The sequence below is a fragment of the Triticum dicoccoides genome, chromosome 4B (genome assembly GCF_002162155.2).
Source record: "Triticum dicoccoides isolate Atlit2015 ecotype Zavitan chromosome 4B, WEW_v2.0, whole genome shotgun sequence".
Lineage (NCBI taxonomy): Eukaryota > Viridiplantae > Streptophyta > Magnoliopsida > Poales > Poaceae > Triticum > Triticum dicoccoides.
The window spans coordinates 178,438,309-178,451,588 of record NC_041387.1 but is presented as its reverse complement, the minus strand read 5'-3'; the positions used below and the strand labels follow the sequence as shown (position 1 = coordinate 178,451,588).

Here is a 13,280-nt window from a genome sequence, read left to right as displayed (position 1 = left end):
AGTTTTTATCGAAGATCTTAAATAACGCTTTGCAGAAGTTCATATAATCCATAGTCTGCACATCCCCAGAGAGAAATATTTTTCTAGTTTTCTTTTGATTAAACATTCTCATACATTATTATTTATCTGATATATCTTTTTTCCCACCTAGCAGGGACCGTCTAGCTTGCAACTTGTTACTGTGGTCTCTTGTACTTCCATGTCTGATCTATTTGCGAGGTATGTCATGAAAGCTATGTCCTTTTACTCGCTCAAGCTGTCAAGCACATAGTTGGATTGTCGGTACTTTGTAGTATTGTGAATGTGATTATTTGAAACTAAAGCTCGACATTATATCCATATCCATTGCCCTTTCTTTTGTGTGCTACTCTTTTTTGTTCAGTCGAAAGCAACATAACTTGTTCTCTGATTAGATTGGCGAAATTTTTGAATTTAAAGAAAGAGGCATCATCCTTTGCTGGAAGAGTTGTTGAACCATTGCTGCTGCTTTTAAATGAAAATGGTCCAGTGGCGGTATGTTGTTTTCATCCACAGGCTTACTCTGTTTGACTCCAAGCATGCAAGAGTAAATATTTACTACTTCTGTCTGTATTTGCAGGATGAAGCAATTGATTTGCTAAGGACAGTTATTAAATTGTATCCCTCATCTGTAAATCGACACTACAATAAAGTATGTTTACATTCATGTTGTAATTCATTTCTTATTGTGAGTACATATATTCTTTGGGGACTGCTACGCGTCCGCTAAACATCTTTCTCTACTTTGCAACAAAGGACTTGTTGCGGAAACATTTGCAACAAGGGTTATGTTGCGTTTCTTTTTTTTGCAACATAGGTTGTATTGCGGGAATTTTTTTGCAACACGGATCGTGTTACAGGTTTTTTTTTTTGCAACATGAGTCGTGTTGCAGAAAACAATTGCCCTCCCTAGTGCGAGCCACAACAGTATCTAGCCGCTGGCCACTTTGCAACAAGGGGCTAGTTGCAGAATACCTTTCTGAAACAATGGATCAGTTGCAGAAAGTGGGCACGGATAGGTTAGCTCCCCACCGTTGATTAAGAGTCCATCCGACGGACATAGAGACGGCGGACGCTCGCACAAAATCTATCGGTTGAAGGGAATCTTTTCCCATATTCTTCCTCCAGTTACAAAAAACTTGATGTTTTGGATACGCGTCTAGCCAAAACTTATAGAACTTATCAATAGTCAAAGGCAGTCTCGAAAAATGCATTAGGCCCTATATATATGGATGGAGGGAGTATGTTTTCTTGCGTGGGTGTAGAAGGAGGGGTGCACCGAGCTGGGGTGTAGAAAAACCACTCTCAATATCTATTTTCGTTACTGAATTGGAACATCTTTATTGATGATCCACATGAGCTACTATCAATATGTCTAATTGTGATTTAAATGTAGGCGCGTGGGACGCAAGAGTTCTTTATGTAACATGTTCCTTTTAGGTTTATTTATCATGTGCCACTTATTTACCATTTTTCTAATCAGTTACTAGTACATACTCCCTCCGTCCCATAATGTAAGACGTTTTTCGACACTAGTGTAGTGTCAAAAAACGTCCTACATTATGGGACGGAGGGAGTACCTCTGAAATTACAGCAGATGTACAGCTCCCTACTATTTTACTGCCTGTTATATTATGTCATATTGTGCTTAATTTACAAAATTCAGGTCGAATCCACCATTGCATCCAAGATTATGAGTACAGAAGTCAATGTAAAATTATCAAAGGTGAGCACTGTATGCTTCATGCTTTATCTTCGAATTAATCTTTTCGGGAGGCTGTGCAAAGTAACATTTATGTGTTCCATTCTCCATTTTGATGTTCTTTCTTCTGTCGCTCATTGCCATGAAATTTCTCATTGTGCTGACAAACCTCTGTTTTTTTTGCATCTTCCAATCCTTCAGAAATTTGCGAGAGTCTTAGCAATGCTTCCTTCTGTCCGAGTATCTGAGGGCACTTGGTCATTGATGATTCAGAAAGTACTGATGGGTATAAACAATCTTCTGAATGATGCTTTTGTTGGGCTGGAAGAAGGTAATGCTTGTGATGAGCTATTTTCATTTTCGGTTGTACCATTTTAGGTTGGCTTTGAACAAATTATCTTTGCAGAAAAGAAAGGGCGTGAGATTATGATGCTTCTAGTTCCACCTGGTAATGACCCTCCACCAGTGTTGGGAGATCAAGTAAAGTTGGGAGGCAATTTGCATGTGACAAAGAAATTTCGTGTCTTCACTGTTCCTACTATTTCAGCGCTTGCCCATTGCTGCTGCATGATGCTGACTAGTCATTACCCGGTTCAGGTTTGTCCAAGCCTCATCTCTTGGTACATTATCATTACTTGTTACCTAATGGCGCTAATAAGCTTACCATTAAACATGAAATTGCTCTAAACTATATTGTTTTACCTGTCATTGCCAAAAAAGGTCACCGTTCCTGTCCGTGCTTTGATAGCTCTGTCACGGAGAGTGCTCTTAGTTGATGGATCATTGCAGAAGTCGTTCCCTTCAACTACTTCCTTGCACCAAGAGCTTATTTGTTTTGAGCTTCCATCATTGCATTCATCTTTCTTGGATTTGCTCCATGCAACTATTAAAGGAATGCGAAGGTACCATGTGTATTGCCTCTTATCACTATTATCTAAGACACATCTCAATGTATATTTTCCACAAGTTTTAAGCTTGCGTCAAATACAGTGACATAGACACAAGCGTTTGATAATACTTGAATTTGAAGTAACTTCGGAAACTGGATTTATTATAGAATTAACATTGGTCTGGATCTGAGTTTGTACTGGAAAAGGAATATCTAAATTATCTACTTGTCATATTGCAGCCAACTTTTACCGCATGCTGCTAATATTGTACGGCTTGTAACTGATTACTTCAAAATTGCGAAGCTGCCTACTACGAGGACAAAAGTTTACAGCATTGTTCAGCTGTTGCTGACCTCCATGGGTGTTGGTAGGTGATTCCTTTTGTTTATTTGTTTGTATGCTCACAGTTGCATGATTTTATATTTTAATGTTAATTTGAACAGCGAGTTGTTTTGTCATAATTATGTTTAATCATACCTCAGGCTTGAAATGAATATGGGGACTGCCTGTTTCCAGAGTTGGTAACAATTTAACAATGATTCCGCTTATTTCAGAGTGGAGATAGAACACTAATTCTTGCCTTATTTTTTCCTGTTGCCACTGCAGAGAAATAATTTGAAATGCATCATCCTTCAAATACCTTATTATCTATGGCATTGCACATGTGGTAAAACTATCATATGTTTGAGGGATATAGTTTTTCTGTTCATACAAACCTTTGGCAATGATGTTCTCTCAGAACTCAAATTTAACAACAGGCTAGATCTTTGAGGCATGACCATGCTGCATCCAGGGGCCTATGGTCTAACCATTCCTCCATGTCTTCAAAACATGAATCCATAAGTTAACATTCACATTCCCTGCACTGGTCTGTCTCGTGTTTTTCTTTGTTGATTGACTGTCACACTTCGAGCTGCATCCATACACATGTTTGGTACATAGCCTTGGTCGTCTTTTAGTCGATTGCAAGTCACACCCATGGCTGAATAAATGATGTCTTTTTTTACCAGGAATGTCTCTCCATTTGTTAGAGGTAATAGTCAGCAATGCAGTTGGTGATCTGGATGATAATTGTGTAAAAGAAATGACTCTATTCAGCACAAATCCATCAAAAGGGAATAGTGAATCTTTGTCAAAAAGTTACTCCAAGAAGAGGAAGCAAGAACCACAAATGCAAAATTCACATGCCTTGGGTATGGAGAAAGCAGCAATCAGCCCAAAGAAAATGAAAACCTCTTCCATGCCAACTTCATCGAAGGGAATGACCCCTGAAACTCCAGGAGATGTTAGAATGTTCACACCACTCTCTGTTAAAATAGCTGCACTAGAAACCTTGGAAATTCTTCTGAATGTGGTATGCCTAAAATTTATCTTCCTTTTCTCACGTGCCTATTATTCGGAAATTTTCTCTTATTACTTCTCTTGTTATTCTTGTTAGTAGAAAGAGTACAGGTAACGCTGATTTGGGACTCAATTTCTGGGCTGTGATGAATGTAGCTGGCTTGGCTTTACCCCTTATTTATAGCTGAAAGGAACTACTACAGAACTACCTCAGTGGCTTTCTTACAGCCTGACTTGAGCCATTGACTTTTAACCTAAGATGAGACACAGACTTGACCCACTAGCTTACTACCTAAGGAAAAGACTTGACTCATTGACTGACTGCAGCAAGGGTTACTAACATTTGGATCAATCCCAAAATAGCACACAGTTCATGGAATTTCACCCTCCCTAGTCCTTATGTTAGAATGTCAGCCAGTTGGTCTGTGGTGTTGATGTAGTTGGCACTGACACTCCCATCCTCCAAGCAGTCCCTGATGAAATGGTACTGTAGATCGATATGTTTGCTGCGTTTGTGGAGGACTGGGTTTGGTCAGCGCCAAGGCGGACTTGCTGTCCACCATTAGCTCGACTGCCTCAGCTTCTCTCCCATGGAGTTCACCAAGCAGCCGAGCCAGCCAAAGTCCTTGTGTTGCAGCAGATGTGACAGCCACATACTCTGCCTCACAGGAGGACAGAGCCATCACTCGCTGCTTGAGAGACTGCCAGCTCACCAAGCTGCTACTGAGGAAGAACATTGGGCCACTCGTGCTCTTCCTGGTGTCACTGTCACCGGCGAGGTCACTGTCACCGGCATGCTCACTGTCAATATTGCCAATCAGCAGTGTCTTTCCAGTTTTCCACCTGTAGCTTAGACCGTAGTAGCTGGTGCCAGCGACATAGCGAAAGATGCGCTTTGCTGCCATCATGTGCTCTTGTAGGTTGCTCCATGAAGCTACTCACAAAGTCGATGGCGAATTCCAGATCCGGCCTTGTGCTCTTGTAGGCTGCCAACGATCGATACTCTGTGGCATCCACCTTTTTCACCATGCTCTCACGTCTCAGTTTGAGTCGCCCCCACTGGAGTGTGAGCTGGGTTGCAGCCTTCCATTCCTCCAAGCTGAAGGATGCGTGAGGCATAGTGTGCCTAACATAGTCTGATGCCATCGCCATCTTGCTGGACTTCGATTCCGAGATAGAATGACAGCAGTCCAAGGTCACTCATCTGGAATTTTGCTTCCATCTTGTCCTTGAAGCTCTCCACTGCTCCCTTGGATGAACCAGTGATGATCAAATCATCTACATAGACTCTAATAAGCACGATTTCGTCACCGGTGGATTGCGTGCTTGTGCCCACAATGTTTGAAGCCAATTTCCTTGAGCGTGCATTAAAGCTTCACGTTCCATGCTCATGGCGTGGTGACGCACCGGTGGATCGCGTGTTTGTGCCCACGATGTTTGAAGCCAATTTCCTTGAGCGTGCAGTAAAGCTTCACGTTCCATGCTTGTGGCGCCTGCCTAAGGCCATAGAGGGCCTTATGCAGCAGCATGACTTTTCCTTCTTCGGTGATGATGAACTGGGCGTCTCCTCCACATAGACCTCCTCCTTCAGTTCTCCATTAAGGAAGGCTAATTTTATGTCCATGTGGTGGACAGGCCACCCCTCCTGGGCAGCCAAAGCAAGAAACAAGCCAAAGCAAGAAGCAGACGGATGGATTCCATGCGAGCCACAGGTGCAAATACTTCATCAAAGTCAATGCTGGCTTGCTGCACGAAGCCGCGTTCGACCAGCTGTGCTTTGTGCTTGATCACCTCACCAGTTACATCTTTCTTCAATTTGTAGACCCATTTGAGGCCTATTGGTCGATGCCCATGTGGTAAATCGACGAGCTACCTTGTCTGCTCCACCACGCCCATTTCCTTGCGCATGGCTGCTTGTCATGCCTTGCCTCTCTCAACTTCCGCAAATTAGCACGGCTCCCCCATGCTCGACAAGTGTAGCTTGGCGTCGATGTTGCGCGGTGCAAGTCCAGGCAGTGGTTCTCTAATCAGATTCTGGACCATCCAATATCGAACTGGCGTGTCGCTGTGAGCGGCATCGAGTCGATCATCATCATGTGCTGGTGTCGTGACAAATTCTGGAGTTGCTGGAGCTGATGCAGGTGATGGTGGTGTGGCAGGTGAAGTACCCCGAGTCACATGTCCTGTTGACACAGGCTCAGCTCGCCCTGAGCTGGACACATAGCTAGATGCCTTTGCTGCGTGACGGCAGATGTACTGGATATCGAAGTTGCTGCCTGAGTGTGCGCAGTCGTCTGCTGCCCAATCCCAAGCCACGTTCTTCATCGAAGATGATGTCGTGGGCAATGCGGATGCGCCTTGTCACAGGGTCTAGCAACCGGTACGCCTCACACTTTCCTCATAGCCAATTAACACAGCGGGAGAGCTGCGGCCGTTGAGCTTATGCAGGTTCCCCTGTTAACATACGCCAAGCACCCAAAGGTGTGAAGGTAGTGGACAGCTGGCTTGTGGCCTTGCCACGCCTCACAAGGTGTCGTTCCAGCAAGGGATTTAGTGGGAGTACGGTTGAGCAGTAAGACAGCAGTGCTCACAGCCTCCCCCGAAAATTCAGCTGGTGTGCTCCTCTGTTTCAGCAGAGCACGGCCATTGTGGTTGATCGACATCAGGTGCCTGAATCCTTTTGATGACATCAGGTGCGCTGCTCTTGCCATCCAGGAGCATCACCCACATGTAGCGAGTGGCGTTGTCCACCTGCAGTAAGTAGGGCTGTCCTCCAGGTGTCACCGGTGAAACAAGACCGCAGAGGTTGCACTGGACGACCAAGAAGTAGCTGCTGCGCGCGGTACCTTGCTTGCCGAGGAATTGTGCCACGCGACGATGCTTGGTGATGACACGTGTCGCAGAGCTGCTCCACGTGATCCGGCTTTGGCAGCCTGCGTGTTATGGCGAGGCATCACATCTTCTCTAAGGGTGTGTTTGGCAGCTGTTCCCACCCTAGCGTAGTCGTTCCTCTTTGAGACATGTTAAGTCTAGACATGCTGGGTACATGCATGTGCAGTCGTTTGGTTGTGATGTATGTGTTGAGACATGCTCTGTCAGAGACTCTGTTTGGTAGCCTGTATCTGAGGTGGGCTGCATCAATAAAGTTTTTGGTGCTAATACAATTCCGAGCAACATTTCTACATTTCACTAATAATCCAAGCAATAAAACTTCACCGTTTCAACATAATCTGAACAATGAATAATTATTTCGGCTATATATAAATATGAAGAAACAATTACTAGATTCATATCTCAGCATATTGGAACAATAAACATAATCTCAGCAATATAACATCACTAGATTCATATTACATAGCTTCATTGGATTCCAGTTGAACAATAACAGTTGCATAACACTGAAGAAATCGATTTCTTCTTGTGCTTCAGTAGTGCTGCTACTACTACTGAACCTACTGAACCTGAACCTGATGAATGCATCAAAATCAAGAGGAAGGAACAAGTGAAACGGAGTGAGGAATGGATCAACGGGGAGTGTGTGAGGTGCAGCGGTGGCAGCATCTCCAGATCGAGGACCACTGTCAGGCACTACAGAGGCGCATAGCGCGGAGGACGCAGTCGACCTCCATCCCGTTGACCACCAACATCAGCTCGTTGGCAAACTCCAGCGTCTACTGCGGCCCTGTGAGCGCAGCCCCGCGAGGCCTCGCGCGCCAGTCGCCGTCGCCACGGGGGTGGACGAACTGGCTGGAGCTCAGGCGTGGCGCTGGAGGGGAAGGGGGAGGGGTTAGTGGAAGGAAGTAAGGAAGGGAGGAGGGAGAAGGAGGTGAAAGAAGGGAGGACGGGTGGAGGCGCTACCTCCCACGACGGCGGTGACGAGGTTGAAGAGGGGCGGCTAGGTCAAAAAATGGGGTCATGAGGGAGAGTGGGATTCGGGAGGGTGGTCGTTTGAGGGGGTGGTGGGTCGAACGTAGCCTAGCTGGCCCCGGCTCGCCTCGCTGGGGGTGCTCGCTCGAGCATAGTTGAGGGCCCTTTTTCCAGCGGTTCAACATAGCCCACAAGAGCCCATGCACTCTACCAAACAGCGAAAAGTGGGCACGATGGAGAACTTTTAGGCTCATGCACCCTTTGTACAGGCTACCAAACACACCCTAATGCGTCGAAATTGAGATGCCCATATCTCATGCCACTGCCAAGCCATGTCGTCATGGTGGGTAGAGAGACATATTGGCTGGGTCACCTGAAGATGTAGGAGGTAAGTAAAGGTGATTCCAGCCACGTCTAAACCGAATAAGGAGTCGACCTTGCTGATCCCAGATTGGAAGCACACCTCTTCTGATCAGCGCACATGCATCATTCTCATCTAGCTGATAAATGCTGATGATTGAGTTCTTGAGCCTTGGATGTAGTAGACGCTGCTGAGGGCCTAGTGTTAGATGTTCTTGCCAGTGAAGATGATTGTGCCCATGCCGCAGATTTTGACGATGGAGCCATCACCAAACTGGACGATGTTGATGATCGTGTGGTTGAGCTCGGCGAAAGCATCGCCGTGGCCTGTCATATGATTGGTGGCGCCGGTATTGAGATACCATCCTTCGACCCGCTTACCATTGTCACGTAGAGAGTGGTTGCTAAAGCACTTCCTTTTTCTCATCTTATATATAGAGTTAGGGAATAAATTGAAATTTATATAATTTTATTCATATAACAATAAAATCTAGCGTTTAGAAGTAATTTTCTTGATTGCTTCCACCCGCTCATCGTTGTCACGTAGAGTGTGGTTGCTGAAGCAATTCCTTTTTTTAATCATATACATAGAGTTGGGTAATAACTTCAACAACAACAACGACTGGGCCTTTAGTCCCAAAGAAGTTGGGGTAGGCTAGAGGTGAAACCCATAAGATCTCGCGACCAACTCATAAGATCTCGCAAACAACTCATGGTTCTGGCACATGGATAGCAAGCTTCCACGCACCCCTGTCCATGGCTAGTTCTTTGGTGATACTTCAATCCTTGAGATCTCTCTTTACGGACTCCTCCCATGTCAAGTTCGGTCTATCCCGACCTCTCTTGACATTATCACGCTTTAGCCGTTCGCTATGCACTAGCAGGCTAGAGCTTTTGGAGGCCTACGCTGAATATGGCCACACATCCATCTCAACATGCGCATCTCCGCCACACCTAACTGTTGAAATGTCGCCTTTCAGTCGGCCAACACTCAGCACCATACAACATTGTGGGTCGAACCACTGTCCTATAGAACTTGCCTTTTAGCTTTTGTGGCACTCTCTTTATCAAAGAGAATGCCATAAGCTTGGCGCCACTTCATCCATTCGGCTTTGATTTGATGGTTCACATCTTCATCAATACCCCCATCCTTCTGCAACATTGACCCCAAACTTCGAAGGTGTCCTTTTGAGGCACCACCTGCCCATCAAGGCCAACCTCCTCCCCGTGCCTAGTAGTACTGAAACCACACCTCATGTACTCAGTTTTAGTTCTACTGAGCCTAAAACCTTTCGATTTCAAGGTTTGTCTTCATAACTAACTTTCTATTGACCCCCATCCGACTATCGTTGACTAGAACCACATCATCCACAAAGAGCATACATCATGGGATATCTCGTATATCCCTTGTGACCCCATCCATCACCAAAGCAAAAAGATGAGGGCTCAAAGCTGACCCTGACGCAGTCCTATTTCAATCGGGAAGTCATCAGTGTTCATCACTTGTTCGAACACTTGTCACAACATTATCGTACATGTCCTTGATGAGGGTAATACTTTGTTGGGACTTTGTGTTTCTCCAAGGCCCACCACATGACATTTCGTAGTATCTTATCATAGGCCTTCTCCAAGTCAATGAACACCATATGCAGGTCCTTTTGCTCCCTGTATCTCTCCATAAGTTGTCATACCAAGAAAATGGCTTCCATGGTCGACCTCCCAGGCATAAAACCATACTGATTTTTGGTCACGCTTGTCATTCTTAGGCGGTGCTCAATGACTCTCTCTCCCATAGCTTCAGTGTATGGTTCATCAGCTTAATTCCACGGTAATTAGTACAACTCTGAACATCCCCATGTTCTTGAAGATTGGTACTAATATAATCCCTCTACATTCTTCTGGCATCTTGTTTGCCCGAAAAATGAGGTTGAAAAGCTTGGTTAGCCATATCGCTATGTTCCCGAGGCCTCTCCACACCTCAATGGGGATACAATCAGGGCCCATCGCCTTGCTTCCTTTCATCCTTTTTGAAGCCTCCTTGACCTCAGACTCTTGGATTCACCACAAAACGCCTACTGGTATCATCAAAGGAGTCGTCCAGTTCAATGGTAGAACCCTCATTCTCCCCATTGAACAACTTGTCGAAGTACCCCCGCCATCTATGCTTAATCTCCTTGTCCTTCACCAGGAGTTGGTCTGCTCCATCCTTGATGCATTTGACTTGGTCAACATCCCTCGTCTAACTCTCTCGGATCTTGGCCATCGTATAGATGTCCCTTGTTAAGGAGTATTAGTATTGGTCTAGGAGTCCTTATTAGTCTATATTTAGTTTCCTTGCACCTCAAGTCATGTGTAATATATATATGCCCCTTGGGCCTTCAATAATGTTAAGTTGCTTTCCTAACATGGTATTAGAGCCCAGGTTTAGGGTTTTTTTTGGCGCCGCAACCCGCCCTCCCGATCGAGTTCTCCTCTCGATCTCCACGTCTTGGCCCGATCTGTCATCGAAGTCTCCTCCACGGCCGCGTGCTGCTTCCCACCCTGGTCCGTTTGATCGGCGGGCCTATTGTTCCAATCCGATTCGTCCGCCCGTCAAGTTGCGCTCGATCTAATCGATTTGGAGATTCCTAGCTCCCGATCTGATCGATCCGGTGAGCCGCTGTTGTGTTGCTGCTGCTTCCGTTTGGGTCACTCTGATCCTGCTCTCGATCCAAATCAGCCCGGTACTTTAGGTCAACGCAGCCGCATCCAACGACCTCCGCCGGTGTCCGCCCATGCTTGCGACTCCTACCGCTCGTCTGCCGTTTTCATCCCGCCGCCAGTCATCGGTTCCCGCTGGATTCCGCGCCAGCTCTTCAAGGCGTGCCATCGCCTCGTCTGGCCTCCGCCGCAGCTGCTCATGTTCAGATCGAGCATCTCTTCATATCGTGCCACACGCGTCCACTTCTGTCCAGCATGTATCTTTGTCCGCTGTCCTACAACAGCGCAGAGTTGCCTGCGCCACTCCTAGCGTGTTGCTCTTCCTTGCGCGTGCATGCAGTATGCCTCTCGTGCCATGTACGGGTTGGTGCTGCTCCGTCTAGCTTGCCTGATTGCCACTGATAGCACTGTATGGGTTGCTTGCTCCTGTTGCTGCTGCTTTTGCTTCGTTGGCCTTCGCCGTCAAGATATTGTTTTTCTTTCGCTGCCATCATATCTCACCAGTGTGCTCTTTTTAGCTTCCTAGTTTTCTACAATTTCCGCTGCGTCCACCAAATTCGTTGATATTGTGTGTTTTTCATGCCATGTGAGTCCAACATACCTTTGTCCGTCAGCCTTTTTCTGGTCATTGTCCTCCATATAGGCTTTATGTGGCCTCTCTTTGCATTGTTGATCTAAGCCCATTCCCTTGCCGCCGAGCTTCTTCGCCGTCGGTTTTCATGGGCCATGACTCTTTAAGCAATGCTTCATTCTCTTGATGTGCCATCTTCTTTCGACAACCCATCTTCTCTTGATACTTCTCTTGTATCTTCTATTGATGCGGTGTCTTCCTCTGATGTGCCATCTCTTCGTTATCCCCTTTGGCGACTCGACAGGTTTTGAAGACTCTTCATGCTATGATGACACTCAAGACGCCGATTTAGATTATCATTTTTTTTTTGTTTTACACTTCTTCAAATGCAATGCTATTGCAGACGTTTTGCATTTGAGGAGAGGTGTTAAGGAGTATTAGTATTGGTCTAGGAGTCCTTATTAGTCTATGTTTAGTTTCCTTGCACCTCAAGTTATGTGTAATATATATATGCCCCTTGGGCCTTCAATAATGTTAAGTTGCTTTCCTAACATCCCTTTCGCCTCCCTTCGTGTCTAACCGCTGGTAGATGTCCTCATACGCCTGACGCCTGACCCCTTGCTTCACTGACAGCTCGCTTTGCGGCCTTCTTTGACATCTTTTACTTCTCTTCTTCCTCCCAAGGGCCCTCCTTAATGACCCTCTCCTTGAACGCCTGAGCTACCTCCCGCTTAAGCTTCCACTACTTTGTTGTAGTGACTTTGGCACTCTTATCCCGCTGGACACGAATTCGAAAGCGGAAGTTAGCAACCACCAGCTTATGCTGAGGGATAACACTCTCTCTAGGTATCACCTTTTAGTCTAGGCATGCACGCCTATCTTCTCTTCTCGAGAGGAGCTAGAGTGTTGACCACTACTAAAAGTCACTAGATGTGATTCTCTTTTTTTAAAGAGGGTGTTAGCTACGATCATGTCGTAGGCTAGAGCAAAGCTCAAGATATCTTCTCCTTGATTCCTGGTGCCATAGCCAAAGCCCCCATGCACCCCTTCAAAACCTGTGTTAGTGCACCCACGTGGCCATTGAGGTCTCCTATGAAGAGCTTCTCGCCAATCAGGATACTCCTAACCATGTCCTCTAGGCCTTCCCAGAACTCCCTCTTGGTGTTCTCATTGTGGCCTACTTGCGGGGCATACGCGCTGATAACATTGAGAACTAAGTCCCCAAACTACCAGCTTGACCAGGATAATCTGGTGTCCACGTCTCTTGACGTCTACCACTCCATACTTGAGGCTCTTGTTGATCAAGATGCCTACGCCATTTTTTGTTTGCAGCTGTCCTTGTGTACCACAGCTTGAAGCCGGTATCCTCCACCTCCTTCGCCTTCTGTCCCCTCCATTTGGTTTCTCGGATGCAAAGGATATCAACACCTCTCCTCACCGCTGCATCAACTAGCTCCTGAAGCTTCCCTGTCATAGACCTACGTTCCAGCTACCTAAGCGGATCCACCTAAGCTCGGCTAGTTTTATTTGCTCGGAGTTCCCGTTTGATACTCAATAAAGCAAATCTAGGTTTTCGCTTTCCTTGCGATGGGCATGGCCGAGGGGGAACATGTCAAGTATCCGCCTGTGATCATGTTTTCTTAGGTTTATTCTAGATGTACAATGCAATTTCGGTAGTCGTTTTCCATTTCTCCTTGCCCTTCGCACTCGTCAAGTCAAATGCGAAGGCCCTTGCTCATTTTCCACTACATCCGGGCGCAGATGTAGCGCGCCACTAAGGATGACACGACTCGATCCTCGCTCACTTGCCACCGTATCCAGATCAAGATAC

The 13,280-nt window shown here is 46.1% G+C and overlaps 1 protein-coding gene across 1 annotated transcript in view; it reads left to right on the top strand.

The window, feature by feature from the left end:
• The window catches only part of LOC119295656 (proline-, glutamic acid- and leucine-rich protein 1), an 18,236-nt gene that overhangs the window by 2,557 nt on the left and 2,399 nt on the right, over positions 1-13,280 (top strand). The window contains exons 3-11 of the mRNA XM_037574098.1: positions 155-219; positions 414-513; positions 599-670; positions 1,685-1,744; positions 1,922-2,051; positions 2,127-2,317; positions 2,441-2,622; positions 2,850-2,977; positions 3,621-3,964. Coding sequence (XP_037429995.1) covers positions 155-219; positions 414-513; positions 599-670; positions 1,685-1,744; positions 1,922-2,051; positions 2,127-2,317; positions 2,441-2,622; positions 2,850-2,977; positions 3,621-3,964 — 1,272 coding nt within the window. The remainder of the gene's footprint in view (positions 1-154; positions 220-413; positions 514-598; positions 671-1,684; positions 1,745-1,921; positions 2,052-2,126; positions 2,318-2,440; positions 2,623-2,849; positions 2,978-3,620; positions 3,965-13,280) is intronic.